This window comes from Eptesicus fuscus, chromosome 13, assembly GCF_027574615.1.
Source record: "Eptesicus fuscus isolate TK198812 chromosome 13, DD_ASM_mEF_20220401, whole genome shotgun sequence".
Classification (NCBI taxonomy): domain Eukaryota; kingdom Metazoa; phylum Chordata; class Mammalia; order Chiroptera; family Vespertilionidae; genus Eptesicus; species Eptesicus fuscus.
This window is the reverse complement of record NC_072485.1, coordinates 44,898,141-44,915,511: the sequence shown is the minus strand read 5'-3', so window position 1 is coordinate 44,915,511 and position 17,371 is coordinate 44,898,141. Positions and strand designations below refer to the sequence as shown.

Genomic DNA, 17,371 nt, shown 5'->3' with positions numbered 1-17,371 from the left:
GCAGAAATAAATTAGTTTCAGGTGAGCTACAGCATGCTAGTCAATGGCATTTTTGGTCTTTGAATCATTAGTGCATATAGTATACAGAGCTGGGTACAAATTTCCTCATCAATTCGGATATGCAAATAAAATTCAGCTCCTTTCTCAATTACTGATTTTCTTTATAAGTCTCACTCCCTTCTTGCACTCCACCAAAGAGTGGAAGAAGCTAGAAACAATCCAGTCTCTAGGTTCATCTATCCTCTTTGAAATAAATGCTCAAAAACAAATTCCTCCATTCTACCTCTGCTTTTCCAAAGAGGCATCTGGGTTTAAAGGGAAGGGCATTTTGGTATCAGAAGGAAGGGGTTCCCTGGCCTAATACTGGTTCTTGGGTGTGCACAAGCTGGAATCTTCTGGATACAGTTGGCCCAGTATCATACCTGGGCATTCTGCCAACATTTGCTTCTAAAGCTGATGAATCATCTTGTCTTTTTCAGCTGTCAGGGCCCTTCCCCCCCCCCCCCCCCCCCCCCCAGCCCTGCTATTTTGGCCTCCTTGCAACAACACTGTTTCGTCACAGTGATTTTCTGCCTCATACTCCATTGAGCCTTAAAGGATCTCTACTCAGCATCCATACCATATAGGAATAAAGAAACACCTTTTCCAGACCATGCTGCTCTGCCCTCATAATGCTCTTGGGGCCTCGCTAAGTCTGGGCTGCAAAGCAGTTCCCTTCTAAAGCCCCGGGAGGGAAAAAGCAAAAGCTTCTTTAGTCCCAGTATGTCATTTTACTGCCCTGTCCCAAAGTCCCCGGTCATGTTGATTTTGTCCCACTCCTCTTGCCTCTACTCCATCTACCCCCATCCACTGGGACAGGACGCACATATTTCTCCTCTTTGTTCTGTGTCTCACTTCCTACTTCCTTTCATTGTTTGGGACTTGAATTTCTTAATGGGATTTTAATTTATCTGGCAGACTGAAATTGTCAAATCTGGAACATGTTTACGCAGTAGTCATTGTATTTGGACTATACTAATAACCTCTAATTGACTCGGTTTAATAACTGGGTTGGGCATAATTCAAGAATGAACTTCAGTCCAGAAAATGGTGTGGATTTGTAGAAAATATTCTGTACCAATCAATTTCAGATGGTTTTACAGGTACCTCATCACGCCCTGCTCCCACTGGAGGGTAAATAGTAGTGATGGTAAACATGGGTAGAGTTCATTTATCCAAAAGGACTTCTTCAATATTCTGCTAATCTTCTTTCCTGGAGGAACAGCCATGCCTCTGGTTGACCGCAGGAAAGAAAAGGGAATGGCTTCTGAGGAAAGTGGAGGCTTTTGCTCTCTGTTTCGTCTCTTGTTCAAAGGCATCGGTTGCACCACAGTCACTAGTGAGTGGGTGACTGTAAAGAGGTTGTGCACTGACACTCATTACATTCTTGAATTTCATTTCCTCCTACCATGTAGCTTATCCTAGCCAGAGGGAGATGAGTTGTACCTGGTAAATTTTGGTGCTAGGGTCAAGGAGAGGACACCCATGTAGTCCTTTAGCTCTGCCATACTCTAACCCAATTTTTACCTGAGAAGTTTGCCCTGGGATAGTATGTAATCACACAACTATTAATAACTCAGAATATCAAAGTAGAACTCAATTCCTAACTCCTAACCTGTTTCTCCCTCAGATTGCCCATCTCAGTTAATAACATCACAATCCACCCAGTTGCTCACACCTAAAATCTAGGGCTCATCCCAGATTTGTCCTCTTCCCTGGCGCTTCACATCTAACCCATCAGCAAGTCCTGCTGGCTTTGCCTCCGGAATATTTCCTAAATACATTCATTCTTCGTCTCCACTGTTATGACTCTTGTCCAAAATCCATCATCCCTCACTTGAATTACTTCAATAGCCTCCAAACAAATCTTCCTCCTTGTTACTCTGGATTTTCTCCCACCATGGAACAGCCAGGGTCATCTTTGAAAAATTCAGATTAGATCATGTCATCTCCCACCTAATACTCCAATAGATTTCTCCTTATGCTTTTAGAAAATACAAGTTTATTGCCATGAAAAAGCTCTGTGTGATCCCCTCTTTCCATACCTTTCCATCCTCTTGACTCACACTGACCCTCACTGACCATGCTCCAGCTACACGTTCTGGTCCTTGAACACCCCAAGCTTGCTTTACCTCAAGACCTTTGTACCTGCCCAGCCAGTGTGGCTCAGTGAGTGTCAACCTAAGAACCAGGAGGTTGCAGTTCAATTCCTGGTCAGGACACATGCCCTCGTTGTGGGCTCGATCCCCAGTGTGGGGTGTGCAGGAGGCAGCCGATTGATGATTCTCTCTCATCACTGATGTTTCTCTCTCTCTCTCCCCCTTTCCCTTACTCTCTGAAATCAATAAAAATATTTTTTTTAAAAGACATTTAAAGAAAAAACGACCTTTGTACCTACCGAGCACTGTACCAAAAATACTCCTTCCTTTCAAATATACCACCCAAACTGTATTAACTGCTCCCCTCTAATCACCCTCTAACATATCAGCCTACTTTATTTTCCTTATAGGACTTAAAAGTCATCAAATTCAACTTATTTATATGTTGGCCTTTTTTTTTTTTTATGTTTTTATTGATTTTTAGAAAGAGAGAAAGAGAGAGGGAGAGAAACATTGATGAGAAAGTAACATCTATCAGCTGCCTACTACTGGGCACAACCTGACTGGGAATTGAACTGGTGACCTCTTAGTGCATGGGTTGATGTTCAACCATTGAGCCACACAGGCCGGCCTATGTTGGCCTTTCATTGTCGGTCTCTATTAGAACAACCTCATTAGTGCCTAGAAGAGCAACTGGTTCAAAGGGGCACTCAACAAATAATTGTTGAACGGATATAGGACCTTGTATCTTATTTTGCTTGTTTTTTGGGTGTATGGCTCACTTAGAGAATCCATTGTAGAGGAAGGGATGCCTGGTAGGGCAGGATTGGGTCTGTCCCAATAATACCACTAAGTGCCATAATAAATAATCTTGAGTTCTAATGTTATACCTTTAAAAATACCCTTTGTGGATTTAGCACAAGTGCTGAGACCACAGTAGAGAGCTGGGCAAGGACTTCCCAGGCCCCTTTCTTTATAGTCCCCACACTACCCTCCCTGTTGCCAGGCACACACCCTCTTTCTTCTACCTTCTGTGTGAGTACATCCCGCCTCTGTTGTGCACACTGCTTTGCCCTCAGTATGTACACACAAACACTCTATAATCTCAGAACTCTTTCACTGAATTACTTCAACTTTATTTTGGTTGAGGGCTCAGGATAAGGGTGGGCTGCACACATGGACTCTCCGTTGAACACAGATGGCGGGGCTGAGCTTGGTGGGCATGGGCAGGTACATCAGGATATTCTTGCTATTCAGCCTAGCAGTGCCCAGGGGCCCTTCCATGTACACAGGACAGGAATATACAGCCAGGCCGGCGGCGGGTGGCAGGTCATTGGTGTCCCGGGCCTGGGTGCTCACGCTGACGGGAGGCAGAGGACTGGGCTGGCTGGTGGGACCATCCTTTAAGGCTCCTGCTAGCGGATCCCACTGGGCATTCCAGAGCTGTAGCCCAATCAGCAGCACGGTTCCTGTCTCTGGAACCGTGGGCTTTGGGCTGCTCACCACCTGGGGACACCAGAAGCTGGTCAGGCCAGGCTAGGAAGCTAAGGGGTTTTCCTAGAGTGGGATGAGGGAAGCAGATGGGGCCACTGAGGGGACAGGATCACCAAGAGGCAAAGTAAGTTAGCTTCCAAGTGTAATCAGGAAGGTTGAGGGGGCGGAATTGGAAATGAAGGGGCTGCTGGAAGATACCTGAAGGTGCAAAGGGCTGCTGTTCAGCTCCTGATGTTTATGGGCAAAATGCCTAGAGCTGAGGCCTTCGGCACCAGGCACATTCAAGCCGGACACATGGTGGTCAAGGGGGACCATAGCAAAGGCAGCCTCCCAGCGCAGTGACAGCAGCAGGCGGTGTGGGTGGCGAAAGGCTGATAGGTGAAAGCTGCGCTTTGGTGCTGCAGTGCCCATGCCCAGGTAGCGAACTAGCAGCTCCCCACGGCGCGACAGCTGTCTCAGCCAGTGCCAGGGCGGCTGCAACCAGGCAGGCGCATGGCGTTTCCAAGGTAGGGGTAGGCGGCCAGTCCACAGAGCGTTGGCCACCGCTACACAGCGTTGGGAGAGGCATGGGGGTGCTCCTTCCAGCTGTTGTAACAGGCAATTGAGGTCCTCCTGCAGCGTGCTCACCAGCTGGCTCAGTTCCTGCACTTCCATCTGAAGGAAGCCCTCCACAGCCCGCCCCGCATTGGACCCCGTCTCCAACCACCTGGCACCAGAGGCACCAGACTCTTGGTGGGTGGTCTGGGTCAGCAGAGCCTGCAGCGACTCCAGTGTCTGCTTGGCTAGAACCAGGCGCTGTCGCAGCCGCCTTTGCCTCTCGGTGTGTCTGGAGCCATCTGGCGCAGACACCCAAGTGAGTGAACACTGTTGCAGGGCACGCAGGAGAGCGCGACTCTGGCGTCGCAACAGCCAGGCCTGGGGTCCAGCACTCAGTCCACAGGTCCTGGGTTCAGGTGGTGTGGGCAGTTGGTGCATCTGGGCCTTGCATTCTGACATAGCATCCAGCTCCTCTAGATCTTGGAGGTGGAGGTAAGGAGTGAGAGACAAGGTGGACTCAACCCACCCCAGACCCAAGGGAGTAAGCCTTCCTCTGACAGGTTCAGCCATCTCCCCACAACTATATGAATACCGCCCCCTCCTACTCCTTTGTTGCCATGCTGTTCACATTCCCAGGAGGATGGCACTACACTGCCTTTCCCCACCCCAACACAGATACCTGATAGAGCTTACCTGGGCTGGGTATCAGAGTGGCCAGCAGATACTGGGGTGTGTGTGGTTGGTCCCAACTCCCCCTGCTGGGGCTCAGGCAGGCATGTATGAGGCTAATCAGGGCCTCCCTGTCCTTGTTGTCTCCCACAGGACCCCCATAGAAAACCGAAGCTGAGGATGAGGGTAGAGCCCTCAGTTCCAGACCCTCCAGTTTCCACCACTTCCCAAACCAAAGCTATAAATGATGTGCCAGTCTCAGTACTCCCACCTCCACCCCTTTCCAGAGCTGTCCTGGGGGCAGATGACTACACGGGAGACAGGAAGGGTCTCACCAGCCAACTCCTCCATGGCAGCATGGGGATTGCTAAGGCTGGCCCACAGCTGGTCTTGCATCTGAAGGACCTGGGTCAGAGTCACTTGATTCCTGGGGGAAGGGAGAAGGAAGTAGGGTTTCAAAACTATATGCTGAGGACTCACATCTTTCCTCTCTCCTGAGCTCCTGACTCATGTGGGCTCACTAGTCATTGCCACTTGGCAACTCAAATACAACTTGCTTTCAATAGAAATCATTTCCCTCCACACCCACCACCCAATTGTTCAAGGCAGAAATCTGGGAGCCATCCTTTGACTACTTCTCTTCCTCACCAAATACACACTCTCTACCACTGCTATGACTACCCTAGTCCTACCACCATGATCTCTTTCCTTGAGACTTCCAGAGCCTTCTAAAGCTATTCTGCTTGCCTCGAGCACAGTCCTGTCTGGCCCATCCCTACAATGAAGCCAGAGTGATCTTTCCAACAAACAAGTAGAATTGTATTTATTCTACTTAAAACCCTTCAGTGGTTTCCTACCGTCCTCAGTATAAAATCAGTCCCCTTGCCATGGTCTTAAAGACCCTTTACTCAAGCCTCACCTCTCCCACTCAAGCCCCAGCATGTCCACCGTAGGCACACTGTTGTCTTCTCCCTCCTGTGAGCTTAGTTCCCTCTGCTCAGAAAAGCCCCATCTCCACTTAATCTGCCTCTGCTTATAAGACTCAATTCAAAGCGAGATCCCCAAGTCCTTGGAGAAGCTTTCCTTGGCTTCCCCCTGCCCTCACACTTTGGTGCTCCCGAGGTGAATCCAGCCTGTGGGAAAACAATGTTTGCTTCTGCTGGAAGCTAATTCCAGCATGTCATAAATGCAAGAGGTTTCATCAAAAGGTTGATGGAACCTTGAGGATTGCCCGCTGGAAGTGGCTAAGGGCATTTCCCCACACCTAAAGATTTGTATAGATGATTGCTTGCTGCCAGACAGCCAAAGGCATTTTAATCTACACGTTATTGCCTCCTACTGGCCAAACACCTGAACAGCCATAGGCAGTTCCCCCAATCTGACAATGGATTCTGTATACTAAACCTTGCCTTTGATTTGTATATCTACTTTGCCTTAGGACAATTTGTGTTAATAAAAAGCAAGGGGTCCAGAGAGACAGAAGGACTTGGACTTGGTTTCTTTAGCTAAGTCTTCTCTGGCCCCCCAAAATGCCTTCCAAAATTATGTTTCGTCTCTAGACTCTTTAATAATTTATAGCAGCCCTTCTCCAGATTCCTGAAACCCTTCTAGATGCTGAGAAACACACACCGGCAGCTTTGGGACTGACTGACTGGGCAGAATGGGTGGGGTCCTCACCAGTGGCCCCTGTGTGCCTGCAGCTTCATTCCATAGAGCTGCCGGTGTAGCAGGAGGCCATGTAAGAGGAGCAGAGGCATCGTCCTGGTAAGGGGTTGCACATAGAGTTCTTGCTGGGCTAGCTCCACATTGTCAAGCAAGACATGGCCCAGTTCCAGGGACTGCTCCCAGAAAACAGGCATGCAGTGCTGAGTCAGCACAGCTGGAGAGGAAGGAGAGTGCCGAGTCAGCACAGCACAATTGCCCTCCCCCCTTCCATCTGAGAGCCTTTGGGGCAGGGCTCCTCACCTGGTAAGGAAGCAATAGACTCTGCAGACACAATAAGCCAGAGACGGAAGTCTTTGTGGACCATATTCCTACTTGCAGATGGGGCTAAAAGCAGTTCTAACTCCAGGTCTGAGACTACTAAGGGTCAGACATGGGACTGAAATTAATCACTGGGTAGAGGGTCAGACAAGTCTAAGAGATTGGACTTGAGGCTAAGGGTTCAGGAGTCAGAAACGGGGGACAGGCTTGAAGCTAGGGATTGGTCATGAGACCTGAGAATTCAAGCTTAGGGCCAAGTGTAGGAAAGGGTCCTAAGAATGATCTCTCAGCAACAAACCCACCCTCGGCTCTATCCAGCAGTCCAAGCAAGGGCTGTAGCAGCTCTTTTGGCCAGTGAGGCATCAGGTGACAGTTCTCCAGCACCAACCAGTGCCCTTTGTGCATAGCTTGGCATAGAGTGCTGACCACAACGGAGACTGGGTTCCAGGCCTCAGAGCCCAAGGCTATCACCTCCAGATGCTTCTGCCCCAGAGAACCACAGAGAGATGTCAGAACAACTCAAGGTGATACTGGGGTGCCCCAAGGGACTCCGAGTAATGCCACAATGACCCCAAAAGTCTCTGAGTAATCCAGAAAGATCCATGAGAATGTTGGGAAACCCCACCCCCATCCTAGCCCATAGGAGCCTGGTTGCTTTGTGGCCGGGAGGTTGGTTCAAACCTGCTCATGCTGGGCAGCCAGTTTCTGGATGACAGCCAGGGGATGCAAAGTGGCTGTGGGGTGACCAGGTGGTGGCAACAAGACCAGCAGGGGCTGAGTGGCCTGACTGTGTTCAAAGGGTATGGTGGAAGGACTCAGGTTCTCATCCAGGGGCCGGCCCAGGAGGCTGGTGGTGAAGTCTGCCAGTGCACCTGCGAGGCACTCAGGTCTCAGCACACGCCACAGGATCAGCTTCTGAAGGAGGCTGAGTAGATTGGGCCCAGGCCCAGGTGTAGGCCCCAGCACTGTGGATGACAGGGACAGGTAAGACTGCCAAACACTGGAGTGGCCTGCCAGGGATACACGCAGCCCTGAAAATGGGGGCAGCAGCTCTAACATTCCACATTCGTGCCAGGCTCTCAGCCCTAGCCAGGCTGGTCGAGCCACACCTGGGACTGGCTTGCTAGAGCCTATGCTGGGAAAGGCTTCCAGTCCAGGCCAGAGTGCCAGCCTCTCCAGATGTGGTGCCTTCCTTGCCTCGCACAGCAGAGCTAAGGCACCCAAGGCACCTATCAAGGGCATGTGGGTCAGGCCCAGTGCAGCCACGGTGCTGCCCAGCAGCTGGCGGGTCAGCTGTGTCTTCAGCTGTAGCAGATGGCTGTTTAAGTCCTTCCCCGGATGATTCTCACACTGCTTCATGCTGTTCAGAGCCCCCTTGGTGGCTGCCAGCCAGTTCTCTGGGCTCATACGGAAAGGTGGCAGCAGGTCTTGCAGTGGGCTAAGGGCCCTGATAATGGCTATCCCATGCTGGACCACATGCTGATAGGGTACCCACTGTACCATCTCCTGCAGCCTCAGGTCTTCTAGCTCCTCGCGGTAGGCAAGCAGCTGACATAGTTCTGCCTGGTTCCTTACCATGTCCCGCAGGAACTTGGCTAGATGCTGATCAGCTGGGTTCTTGGACAGCAGCCTCATCAGGAGCCGCTCCTGCACACAGTCATTGTGGCATGGATTTGTTCCTTTCCCCCACAGTCCCCTGTGGTCTCCACTCTTCTCCACCCCCATACCTGGGCCCCTGCAAAGCTCATCCCAGCCCATATAGCGGTCCCCTGAGCACCTCAGCAGCCTCCACAGCTTCGAGGGTATCCAAGGCTCTCATCTGGAGGTCCTGCCAGCGGCTCTCGAACTTGGGACACTCCGTGCGCAGGATTTCATGCAGCATCTGTTCTTCTAGGATGTCCATGTTCAGACCCAGATCCAGCACATTCAGCACTTTCAGCAGTTCACAACCTAGCACTTGGGGTGATATGGGAGACCCTTGACCCTTCCCCTTGGCAGAGCCAGAGGATGGGGTACACAGAGAGTGTGGTTCCCTGCTGTAGTCCTGAGCCTGTTCTGGGCCAGATTGAGTGAAGCTGGGGGCCTAGTATGTCCACAAAGCTGTGCTAGCAACTTACCCACTGGCCCTCACCTTTTTTCAAGGCACCAAGGGGGAGGGTGGTGCTCAGATAGAGACAGAAGCCAGGCTGCACCTGGGGTGGGCTCAGCTGCTCCCGCTGCAGTAGCCATGGCAGTTCTTGGCACCCTAGTCCCAGCTCCACATTGGTCAGTAGCACAGGCAGGCCTGTGAGGGGGAAGCAAGGACTCTCTACCTACCATGCCAGCATGTAGGCCCTCCATGTGCAAAATCTGGCTCTGATGAGCTCCCCTCTGACTGACCAGGGTTCCCTCAGGGCTCTTGAACAGAGTTAGTGCCCAGGATGAACGTGGGAGCTGAGGTCAGACTGGGCTATGAGAAGCCTGTGGGTCCACAGAGTTGGGGGAGGACAGAAGGGAGACGTGGTGGGCAGGGACCAGTTCTTACCTTTGGCAGCTGCCTCCAGGAGCTGAGGACCCAGGTCTGGGTCAGAGCCTGAGAGTACACTGAGGTAGGGAAAGGGCGGAGACTGGGTCTCAGAGGCTGGCCTTGACTCCTGCCTCTCTGTCTCCTTGTTCTCTTGCTCTTGCTTCTCTTCCTTGTCTATCACCTCCTCCTTTCCCTTTTCCTCTGCCTTCTGCTCTTTAGCCTTGGGACTCTCTTCACTATCGTTATCTTCCTCCTCTGCATCCTCTTTATACTCTTTTTCTTGACTTCTGTCGCCCTTCCCTGTGCAGAAAGATGCAGAGGAGCTCTTCTCAGAGGAGGAATTAGCCTGCTAGGGAGCACTGTCCACCAAGGGCTCCATCTCATGAGGGATGTCACTTAGGTTCCTTGGGACTCAGTTTCCTTATCTGCAAAATGGGGTTGCTATCAGGGAGCCCTAAAAGGTTACTGTGAAGATGACATGAAATAACACATAGAAAGCACTTAGCTGGCACCTGGTAAGCAGTCAGTAAATATTAGCTATTGTTATTGTTACTCTAAAATTCCAGGGAGGGATTCTGGTCAGTCAGACCCATCTCTGCCTTTCTGTGGGTAGAAGAGTCAGTGCATTCCCCTTTTTGCCAAAGCTAATCTGTGAGTAACAACGAAAAGAGTCATCACTAATACAGAAATCAGTGCTTGTAAGTTAAAGGCCATTAACTGTGGAGTTAGCCAAGTCATGGGCAGTGTGGTGGACACAGACATTTGGCTAGCCAACAGCCATCCCAAACCCGTTTCCTTTGCCTTTCCTACTGCAGGGGCTGGAAAAGAAGAATACTTATTTTTTAACTATTAAGAAACTTAAGATTTTTTTTTTAAAGTATCACACATTTAAGAAGCGGGCAGTTGGAGGTTGCTGGGTCTACAGTTGGGTATATTTATTTTCTATTGCTTAACAAATGACCACAAACTTAGCAGCTTAAAAAGACACCTGTGCCCTGGCCAGTGTGGCTCAGTTGGTGGAAGCATTGTCCCATGTACTGAAAGGTTGTGGGATCAATTTCCGGTCAGGGTACATACTTGGATTGCAGGTTTGATCCCTGGTCAGGGTGTGTATGGGCAGTAACCAATGGATGTTTCTTTCTCACACTGATGTTTCTTTCTCTCTCTCCAAACAAACAAAAACAATACCTGTTTATTATCTCAGTTCTGTAGGTTAGAAGCCCAGCACAACATGGCTGGATGCTCAGGGTTACACTGGGTTAAAATCAAGGTATTTAACTGGAGTTCTCATCTAGGACCTGGGGCCTCTTCCAGGCTTATGGTTTCCTTCCCACTCTTTCCCTGTAGCCCACCGCACCTTCAAGCCAGCAACGGTTCATTGAATCCTTCTTGTGTTTCAAGTCTTTCTTTCTCTTCTTTGCTCCTTTCTTCTTTGAAGGGCACAGGTGTTTACATTGAGGCAACCGAGAGATAATCCAGGATAATATCTCTATCTAAGGTTGATTGACTAGTAACCTTACTTACATCTGCAAAGTCTCTCTTGCCATGTAACGGAACATACTTATGAGTGTAACACCGGGGGCAAGGGGAGGGGCAAAGGTCATGAGAGCCAAAATTCTGCCTAGCACATCTGGCTATTCAGACTTCTAAAAGATCTTTTGTTTTCCTGACTATCAGCGATTCTGACATGATGCTTGGAGGGATAGCAGCCAACTAGGTAACAGATTACCACAAATACAGTAGCTTAAAACAACAGAAACTTATTCTCTCATAGTTCTGGGACCAGAAGTCCAAAATCAAGGCAGTGGCAAGACTGCCCTCCCTCTGAAGGCTTTAAGGGAGACTCCTTCCTTGCCTCCTCCAGCTTCCGGTGGCTTCAGGAGTTCCTTGGCTTGTACCTACATAACTCCACTATTTGTCTCTGTCTTCACATGGCTTTCCCTCTGTGTACTTATGCCTTCTCTTCTGTCTCTTTTTTTCTTTAAAATTTTACTTTTTATTTATTTCAGAGAGGAAGGGAGAGTTATGGAGAGATTGAAACAACAGTGATGAGAGAGAATCATTCATTGGCTGCCTCCTGCACGCCTCACACTGGGGACGGAGCCCGAAACCCAGGCATGTGCCCTGACTGGGAATCAAACCATGACCTCCTGGTTCATAGGTCAACGCTTAGCCACTGAGCCATGCCGGCCGGGCTCTTCTGTCTCTTATAAGGATACTCGTCATTACATATATGGTCAACTCAATCTAGAGTGGTTTCATTTCAAAGTTCTTAATTACATCTGCAAATGCTCTTTTTCCAAATAAGATCACTTTCATAGGTTCCAGGGGTTAGGATGTGGATATATATTTTGGGGGTCCACCATTCAATCCACTACAATGTGATAAGCCAACATGCTAAAGACCATAGAGCAGAAAGATGGAAGAATTTGGGTGCTTGAAGGCAAGACAGAAGCCCTGTACTTATCTCATACTTATTATAATGTGAGCTAAACAAATCCCTATTTGTTTAAGCCATGGTAAGTTGGGTTTTTGTTACTGGCAGTGATAGCATTCCTAACTGATACAGCAAGATGGGAGTTGGAGGAAGCGATGAGGGTTTTTCTTTTTCCTACTGGGAAGGTGGCTGGGCTATGTGGTAGGTAAGAGGCTGGCTTATCTCATGAGACTTAGACTATGTGCTCACTGAACTTTAGTGGATTTATTAGAAGATATTGGAGTGTGCTGGCTACTTCTCTACTTAGATGAGAGAAACTTTAAGGAAATTCCTTTCTGCTCATATCAAGCCATTTCAGACCACAGATGATAAGATAGTCATACCTCTGGCTGAGTTGTAAAAATGATCCTCTAACTCATGTTGCATGGAATAGGAAATTATGGGCTTCCTGATTCTCTAGGTCCATCCCAAGTACTTCTCTCTATGCACTCCCTGCTCGACAAAGATAAATCCTTTGGATTTGGATACAGCCCAAAGTAATAGGGGCTAAATTCCATGGCCAGCCAGCCTCAGCTCACTACTCAGACTATTTTCTTACTTACAGCTCTGAGGTCAAGGCCGAGATTTAGATGGATGACAATTACACCAAGGCTTAGTGAAATTGGTGGAGCCCCCAGAATCAATGTTAAGAGACAGAAGCTAGAATTTATGGTTTAAATTCAAGACTGAGAATGTACCAAGGTTTCTTGCATTCTCTAATAGCTAATAGAGTCCTTATGAATGAAATCTGTAGTAAAAAGATGAGATATTTAAGGGGGTTAGCCAGAAAAATCTCCCATCTGGTAACAAATTATCTGGGTCTGCTTAATTTTAAGGCAAATCTTAAGTTCCCATACATTTAAGGCAGACCTGCTACAAACAGGGGACTTCTTACTCAACTTGCCTTTCATAGGTAGCCCTGAGGGCAATGGGCAAAGAAAATTATACTAGTTATCAGAACCCAGGGCAGCTGACCTGGCTGTCCAAGAATTCCATAGCCAGTGAAATAATGCTAGTTATTTGCCTTACTATCTCTCTATCTGATATACAGTACAAGCTAGAGTCTAATATAGAGTGTTTCTTACCCTTGCCCAGTTTCTAAGCAGGAAGTTTATAGCAGTTATCTTGATTTAATTTTGCTTCACTTTGTATATCCGGTATGTTGGTATGGTGAGATGGCATATAATCTATTGTAGGTTAAGGAATCACAAGGATCCACATCCAGATCTAATCAAGAGCAATGAATACCATTCAGAGTTCCTGGTCTCAGAATTGTATGCAAAAGAGTATCTGTTAGGCGGTGACTTCATTAGAGTTACACATGTGATCGTTCTATAATGGGCAGTTTTATAATGGTGCATGGGCACAATGGAAAGTAGTGCTGAATAGCCAAGGGATGGACTGTAATAATGGTAGCAGTAATATATTAGTAGTAATAAAGACTAATGTTTTGGAGAACTTATTATATAGAGTGTTCCCCCCAAAAAATGTATACTAATGTATACACACACTTAGAATAATTCTAAAGGCAGTGTTTATTAAAATAAATTTCATTTTCAAAATTGAGCTATAACTATTAAAGTGTATGTACATTTTGTGGGGACACCCTGTATATTGGGCACTGTGCGAACCCCTTTTATGTGAATCACCATACTTAATACTCACAACACTTTATGAGATGGGTATAACTAAGACCCTCAATTTATTGCCAAATAAACAGACTTAGAGAGATTAAGTAACTTGCCTTAGGTCAGTGGTTCTCAACCTGTGGGTCGCGACCCCTGTGGGGGTCGAACAACCCTTTCACAGGGGTCACCTAAGACCAACGGAAAACACAGATATTTACATTACGATTCATAACAGTAGCAAAATTACCGTTATGAAGTAGCAACGAAAATAATTTTATGGTTGGGGGTCACCACAACATGAGGAACTGTATTAAAGGGTCGCGGCATTAGGAAGGTTGAGAACCACTGCCTTAGGTCAACAGCTAGCAAGGGACAAATGATTGACCCAGATAGTCTGATTATAGAGCCTATGTTACACACCCCTTTATCATATACCTTCCATTAGAGGTATCTGCTATTCTCATCCCTAACCCTTTCTTCTGGGAAATAAACACCCTCCCTCCCTCCTTTCCCTTAGAAAATGTCCCTTCTCATACTCCACCCAGATGGGTCTCTGATCCAAGCAGAACCAATAGAAATATTTCCCCAGAATTCCTGGACCTAGGGACAAATTTGGATTGTAAAGCTCTGAGTTGTTAGCCAAGTTGCCAGTGGTGCTAAGCAGACCATGGAAGTGGAAGATCATGGACTGGTCAGACACATAGATTCAGAATCATTGCCATTTGGGCCAAAAGATGTAAATGTGACCCAGTTTAATAGGCTGGTGAAATCTGGGATTCCTTGGCCACAAAAATGTAATTATGAAAGGGAATATCACTATGGCTCCGGTGCCTGGCAGTTCAGACACCTGAGAAACACTATGATTATTATCCCTGGCTTTACCTCTGTCCTTGGTGGGAACTGGGGCCATCCATCTAGTATGTTCCAGAGGCAGTGGGTTCAGCCAGCTGAGGGCCTGCTTGTTGGGGTCAAGCACCAGAGGCCAACGGCAACTGAAGTAGTGGGTGCAACTTCGCAGAAGCAGGCCTGCCAGGCGAGCTGACTTTGCCTGGGGCTTCAGGTCTCGGTCCCACTGGAACTGTTCGGATTCAGAGCTCAGTAAGGACAGAAGGCTAAAGGGAGAGCACGTGGAGAGCAGGGGCTTTTTTGGTGGCGTGATGACAGATTTCTGATTCTGCTTCAGGGCCTGTGCCACATCATCTGGGCCCAGAGTCTCCTGAAAGCCCTTACACAGAGCCAGCCACTTTGCCAGTAGCTCCTGGCGCCGTAATGGTGGGAAGGGACCCAGGTAAACGATGGCAGCTGAACACAGGAGGGCATCGCCAAACACAGTCATACACTGCCTCTTCAACTTCTAGTGTGGAAGGGAAGACCAGAGGGTGTGCAGGCCAGTGAGGAGGGTAGAGGCAGAGGGTCTAGCAGAGAGGGAGCAAGGCAGGGTATGGAGGAAAGCATGGCAAGGAGGCAGAGAGGGACAGAGGGAGGCAGTGAGGGCACTGAGAGGAGGAGGAATGCGGGCAGTGGTGCAGAAATGAACTTTGGGGGGAAATCTGGGAGGGGCTGGTTACCTGGAGCTCTGCAGTCCAGGAATACATGGGCGTGAGCAATGCAGTCTTTATGGGCCACTTGTGATACTGGTCAGTCTGAGTCCAACTGAGACTCTCTACCAGATGGCCGTGGGAAACCTGGCTATTTTCCAGCTGCTTAGATAGGGCCAAATTGCGCTCCAGGATCTCCTTAGCCTGGAACTGGTAGTGGGCCAGTTGGGCCTGCTCCCGAGCCAGTGTCGCCTCTATCTGCCGCAGCAGCAGGCCCGTGGGCAGTCCTCGGTGTTGTGCCAGCCTGTAGCGCAGAACAGCCCAGAGCCAGGCTGCCAGGCTTGCTGCAGGTGTGCTTACTGCCCGCAAAGCTGCGTCACTCATACCTGGAGCCTTCAGAGCAACGCTTAAGTTTATTATCTCTGAGTCCGTCATCTTCTCCTTGGGGAAGAACACCAGCTCCTGGAAGAGTTTATGTTAAAAGGAATGGGGGCGGGGAGGTGACATAGATGCTCGGAACCTTACTCCAACGTTCTTACCTTGTCAAGTGTCCCTTTTACGTCTCGGCTCTCCTCATCCATTATGCCCCACATTCCCTACCTGATAAAAATCTTCGGTGCATAACAGCTGCTTGGCACTGGCCCAGCCTCTTTCACGGTGGAACAGGTCACACAGTGCATTGGTCACCTGGATCACAGATTCTGGTGGTGCTCGATAGCTTCGTATCTCCTCAAAATCAGTCACCTTCAGCTGGCTCAGGGGCCCAAGAAATGCCTTGCCCATCTAAATGAGGACAAGTTCACTCTTGAAGTGAGCTCTTAAAATGCCCTCTTTGTTCAAGGTATTGTCAAGAGGGATCATCTCCTCTTAGGAGTCCATTCCTCAAGCCATCTTATTACTGTTGTCCCCTCCCCCAGGAGACTCCATGACAAATCACCCCATCCTCTCCTCTGGGCATCCTATTGGGAGCTGTCCTCTCCCAAGAGAAGAGCAGTTCAGGGCAGGCGACAGGAAGAGCCCACCTGCTCCAGGAAAGCCTCATGCTGAGCCCGCAGGGCATCCCACTGCTTGGTCAGGTTCCTAATGAGGATCTCCTGCTGCCGACACTCTGCTAGTTGCCGCTTGTGCAGGATCTTGCTTTGCTCTAGTTGCTGACGCAATATGCTGAGTTTCTGTGAACAGAGACCCAGGCTGCAACTCCAGACCCTAGACCAGGTGGAAATACCCCAGGGAAGACTCCAGGGGCTTGGAACTCCAGCATACTCTTCACTTTATAGTCAGAGTGACTAAGTTGAACTCCAAATAAGCCACTGATGTAGACTGAGCTCTGGAGCTGTCACTTCCTGGTCTGTAAGTGATGATGCAGCCCCAAGTTGGTGGTTGCTTCTCCTGACCTGCCATACAGATCCAGGCAATCTGAATTCGACGCCTACATGTTTCACCATTATGCTACCCTTTTCTCTTACTAGACCCATTAGTGGCATTTGTCACAGAGACAGTTCCCTTCCTCTTGAAACATTTTCCTCCCTGAGTTTCAGGATACCGTGTTCTCCTTTGGCTTTCTCCAACTTCTGTGGCTGCTCTTTCTCAGTCTTCTCCTCTGTCACCCCTTAAATATTCCTCAGCAATTTTTTCAGGGCCCCTTCTCTCCTCACCCCATATTTCAATGTGCCCTCCCTAATCTCATGGCTTTTATTACCATTTACATTTTAATAACTCCCAAGTCTCTATCTCTAGCCAGATTTTCCCCCAAACCCTTCACCCTTGTATCCATCTGCTTAGTAGAAACTTCCTCTTCATTGTCTCACAGGCCCCTCAGACTCCACATGTCGAAAAATGTATATATTGGCCTCCTCAGATCTCTTGCAATTTTACTCATCTATTCATGTGTTCTTTTTCTTAGAATTGTGGCAAAATACACCCAAGTTTCCCAAACCTAATTGCTATCCTGACTCCTTCTCTTCTCTTCCCCTCAAACCCAACGCATTTCCTGTCAATTATACCTCCTAATGTCTCTCATGTCTACTCCCATCCCCAATACCCATCACCTATGCCTATGCTCTCTTCACTCTGACCTGCTATACTGGCTTCTACTCTTAATCCACTCCTCTAATCATTTTCCATGCTGGAGCCTGATTGGTTTTCTAAAAACCAAATATCGTCATCATCATGTCCCTTATCACACCTGCCATTCTTTTATTTGGTTTACAATGCCTCCATGACCAGAAAGCCTCTACTCATCATTCCAACTTCACCTCCTTTTCCTTTCCCATTACTCTACTCTCCGGCCATTCCTGACTTTCAGTTCCCCCAATGTGGCACACATTCTTTTGCCTCTGGGCTTTTGCATTTGCTGTTACTTCGGCCTGTGACATTCTTCCTCTCCACCCCCATTTATGCAA

The 17,371-nt window shown here is 48.6% G+C and overlaps 1 protein-coding gene across 1 annotated transcript in view; it reads right to left on the bottom strand.

Annotated features, from left to right (window-relative positions):
• Window positions 1-3,263: 3,263 nt before the first annotated feature.
• DNHD1 (dynein heavy chain domain 1) overlaps window positions 3,264-17,371 on the bottom strand; it is a 61,963-nt gene continuing 47,855 nt past the window's right edge. The window contains 15 exon segments of the mRNA XM_054725675.1: window positions 3,264-3,644; window positions 3,831-4,648; window positions 4,863-5,012; window positions 5,174-5,265; window positions 6,516-6,717; window positions 6,804-6,920; window positions 7,124-7,311; window positions 7,504-8,468; window positions 8,599-8,777; window positions 8,953-9,105; window positions 9,346-9,606; window positions 14,290-14,785; window positions 15,000-15,431; window positions 15,570-15,752; window positions 15,992-16,141. Of these exon segments, the coding sequence (XP_054581650.1) occupies window positions 3,291-3,644; window positions 3,831-4,648; window positions 4,863-5,012; window positions 5,174-5,265; window positions 6,516-6,717; window positions 6,804-6,920; window positions 7,124-7,311; window positions 7,504-8,468; window positions 8,599-8,777; window positions 8,953-9,105; window positions 9,346-9,606; window positions 14,290-14,785; window positions 15,000-15,431; window positions 15,570-15,752; window positions 15,992-16,141 (4,740 nt within the window). The 3' untranslated portion in view covers window positions 3,264-3,290.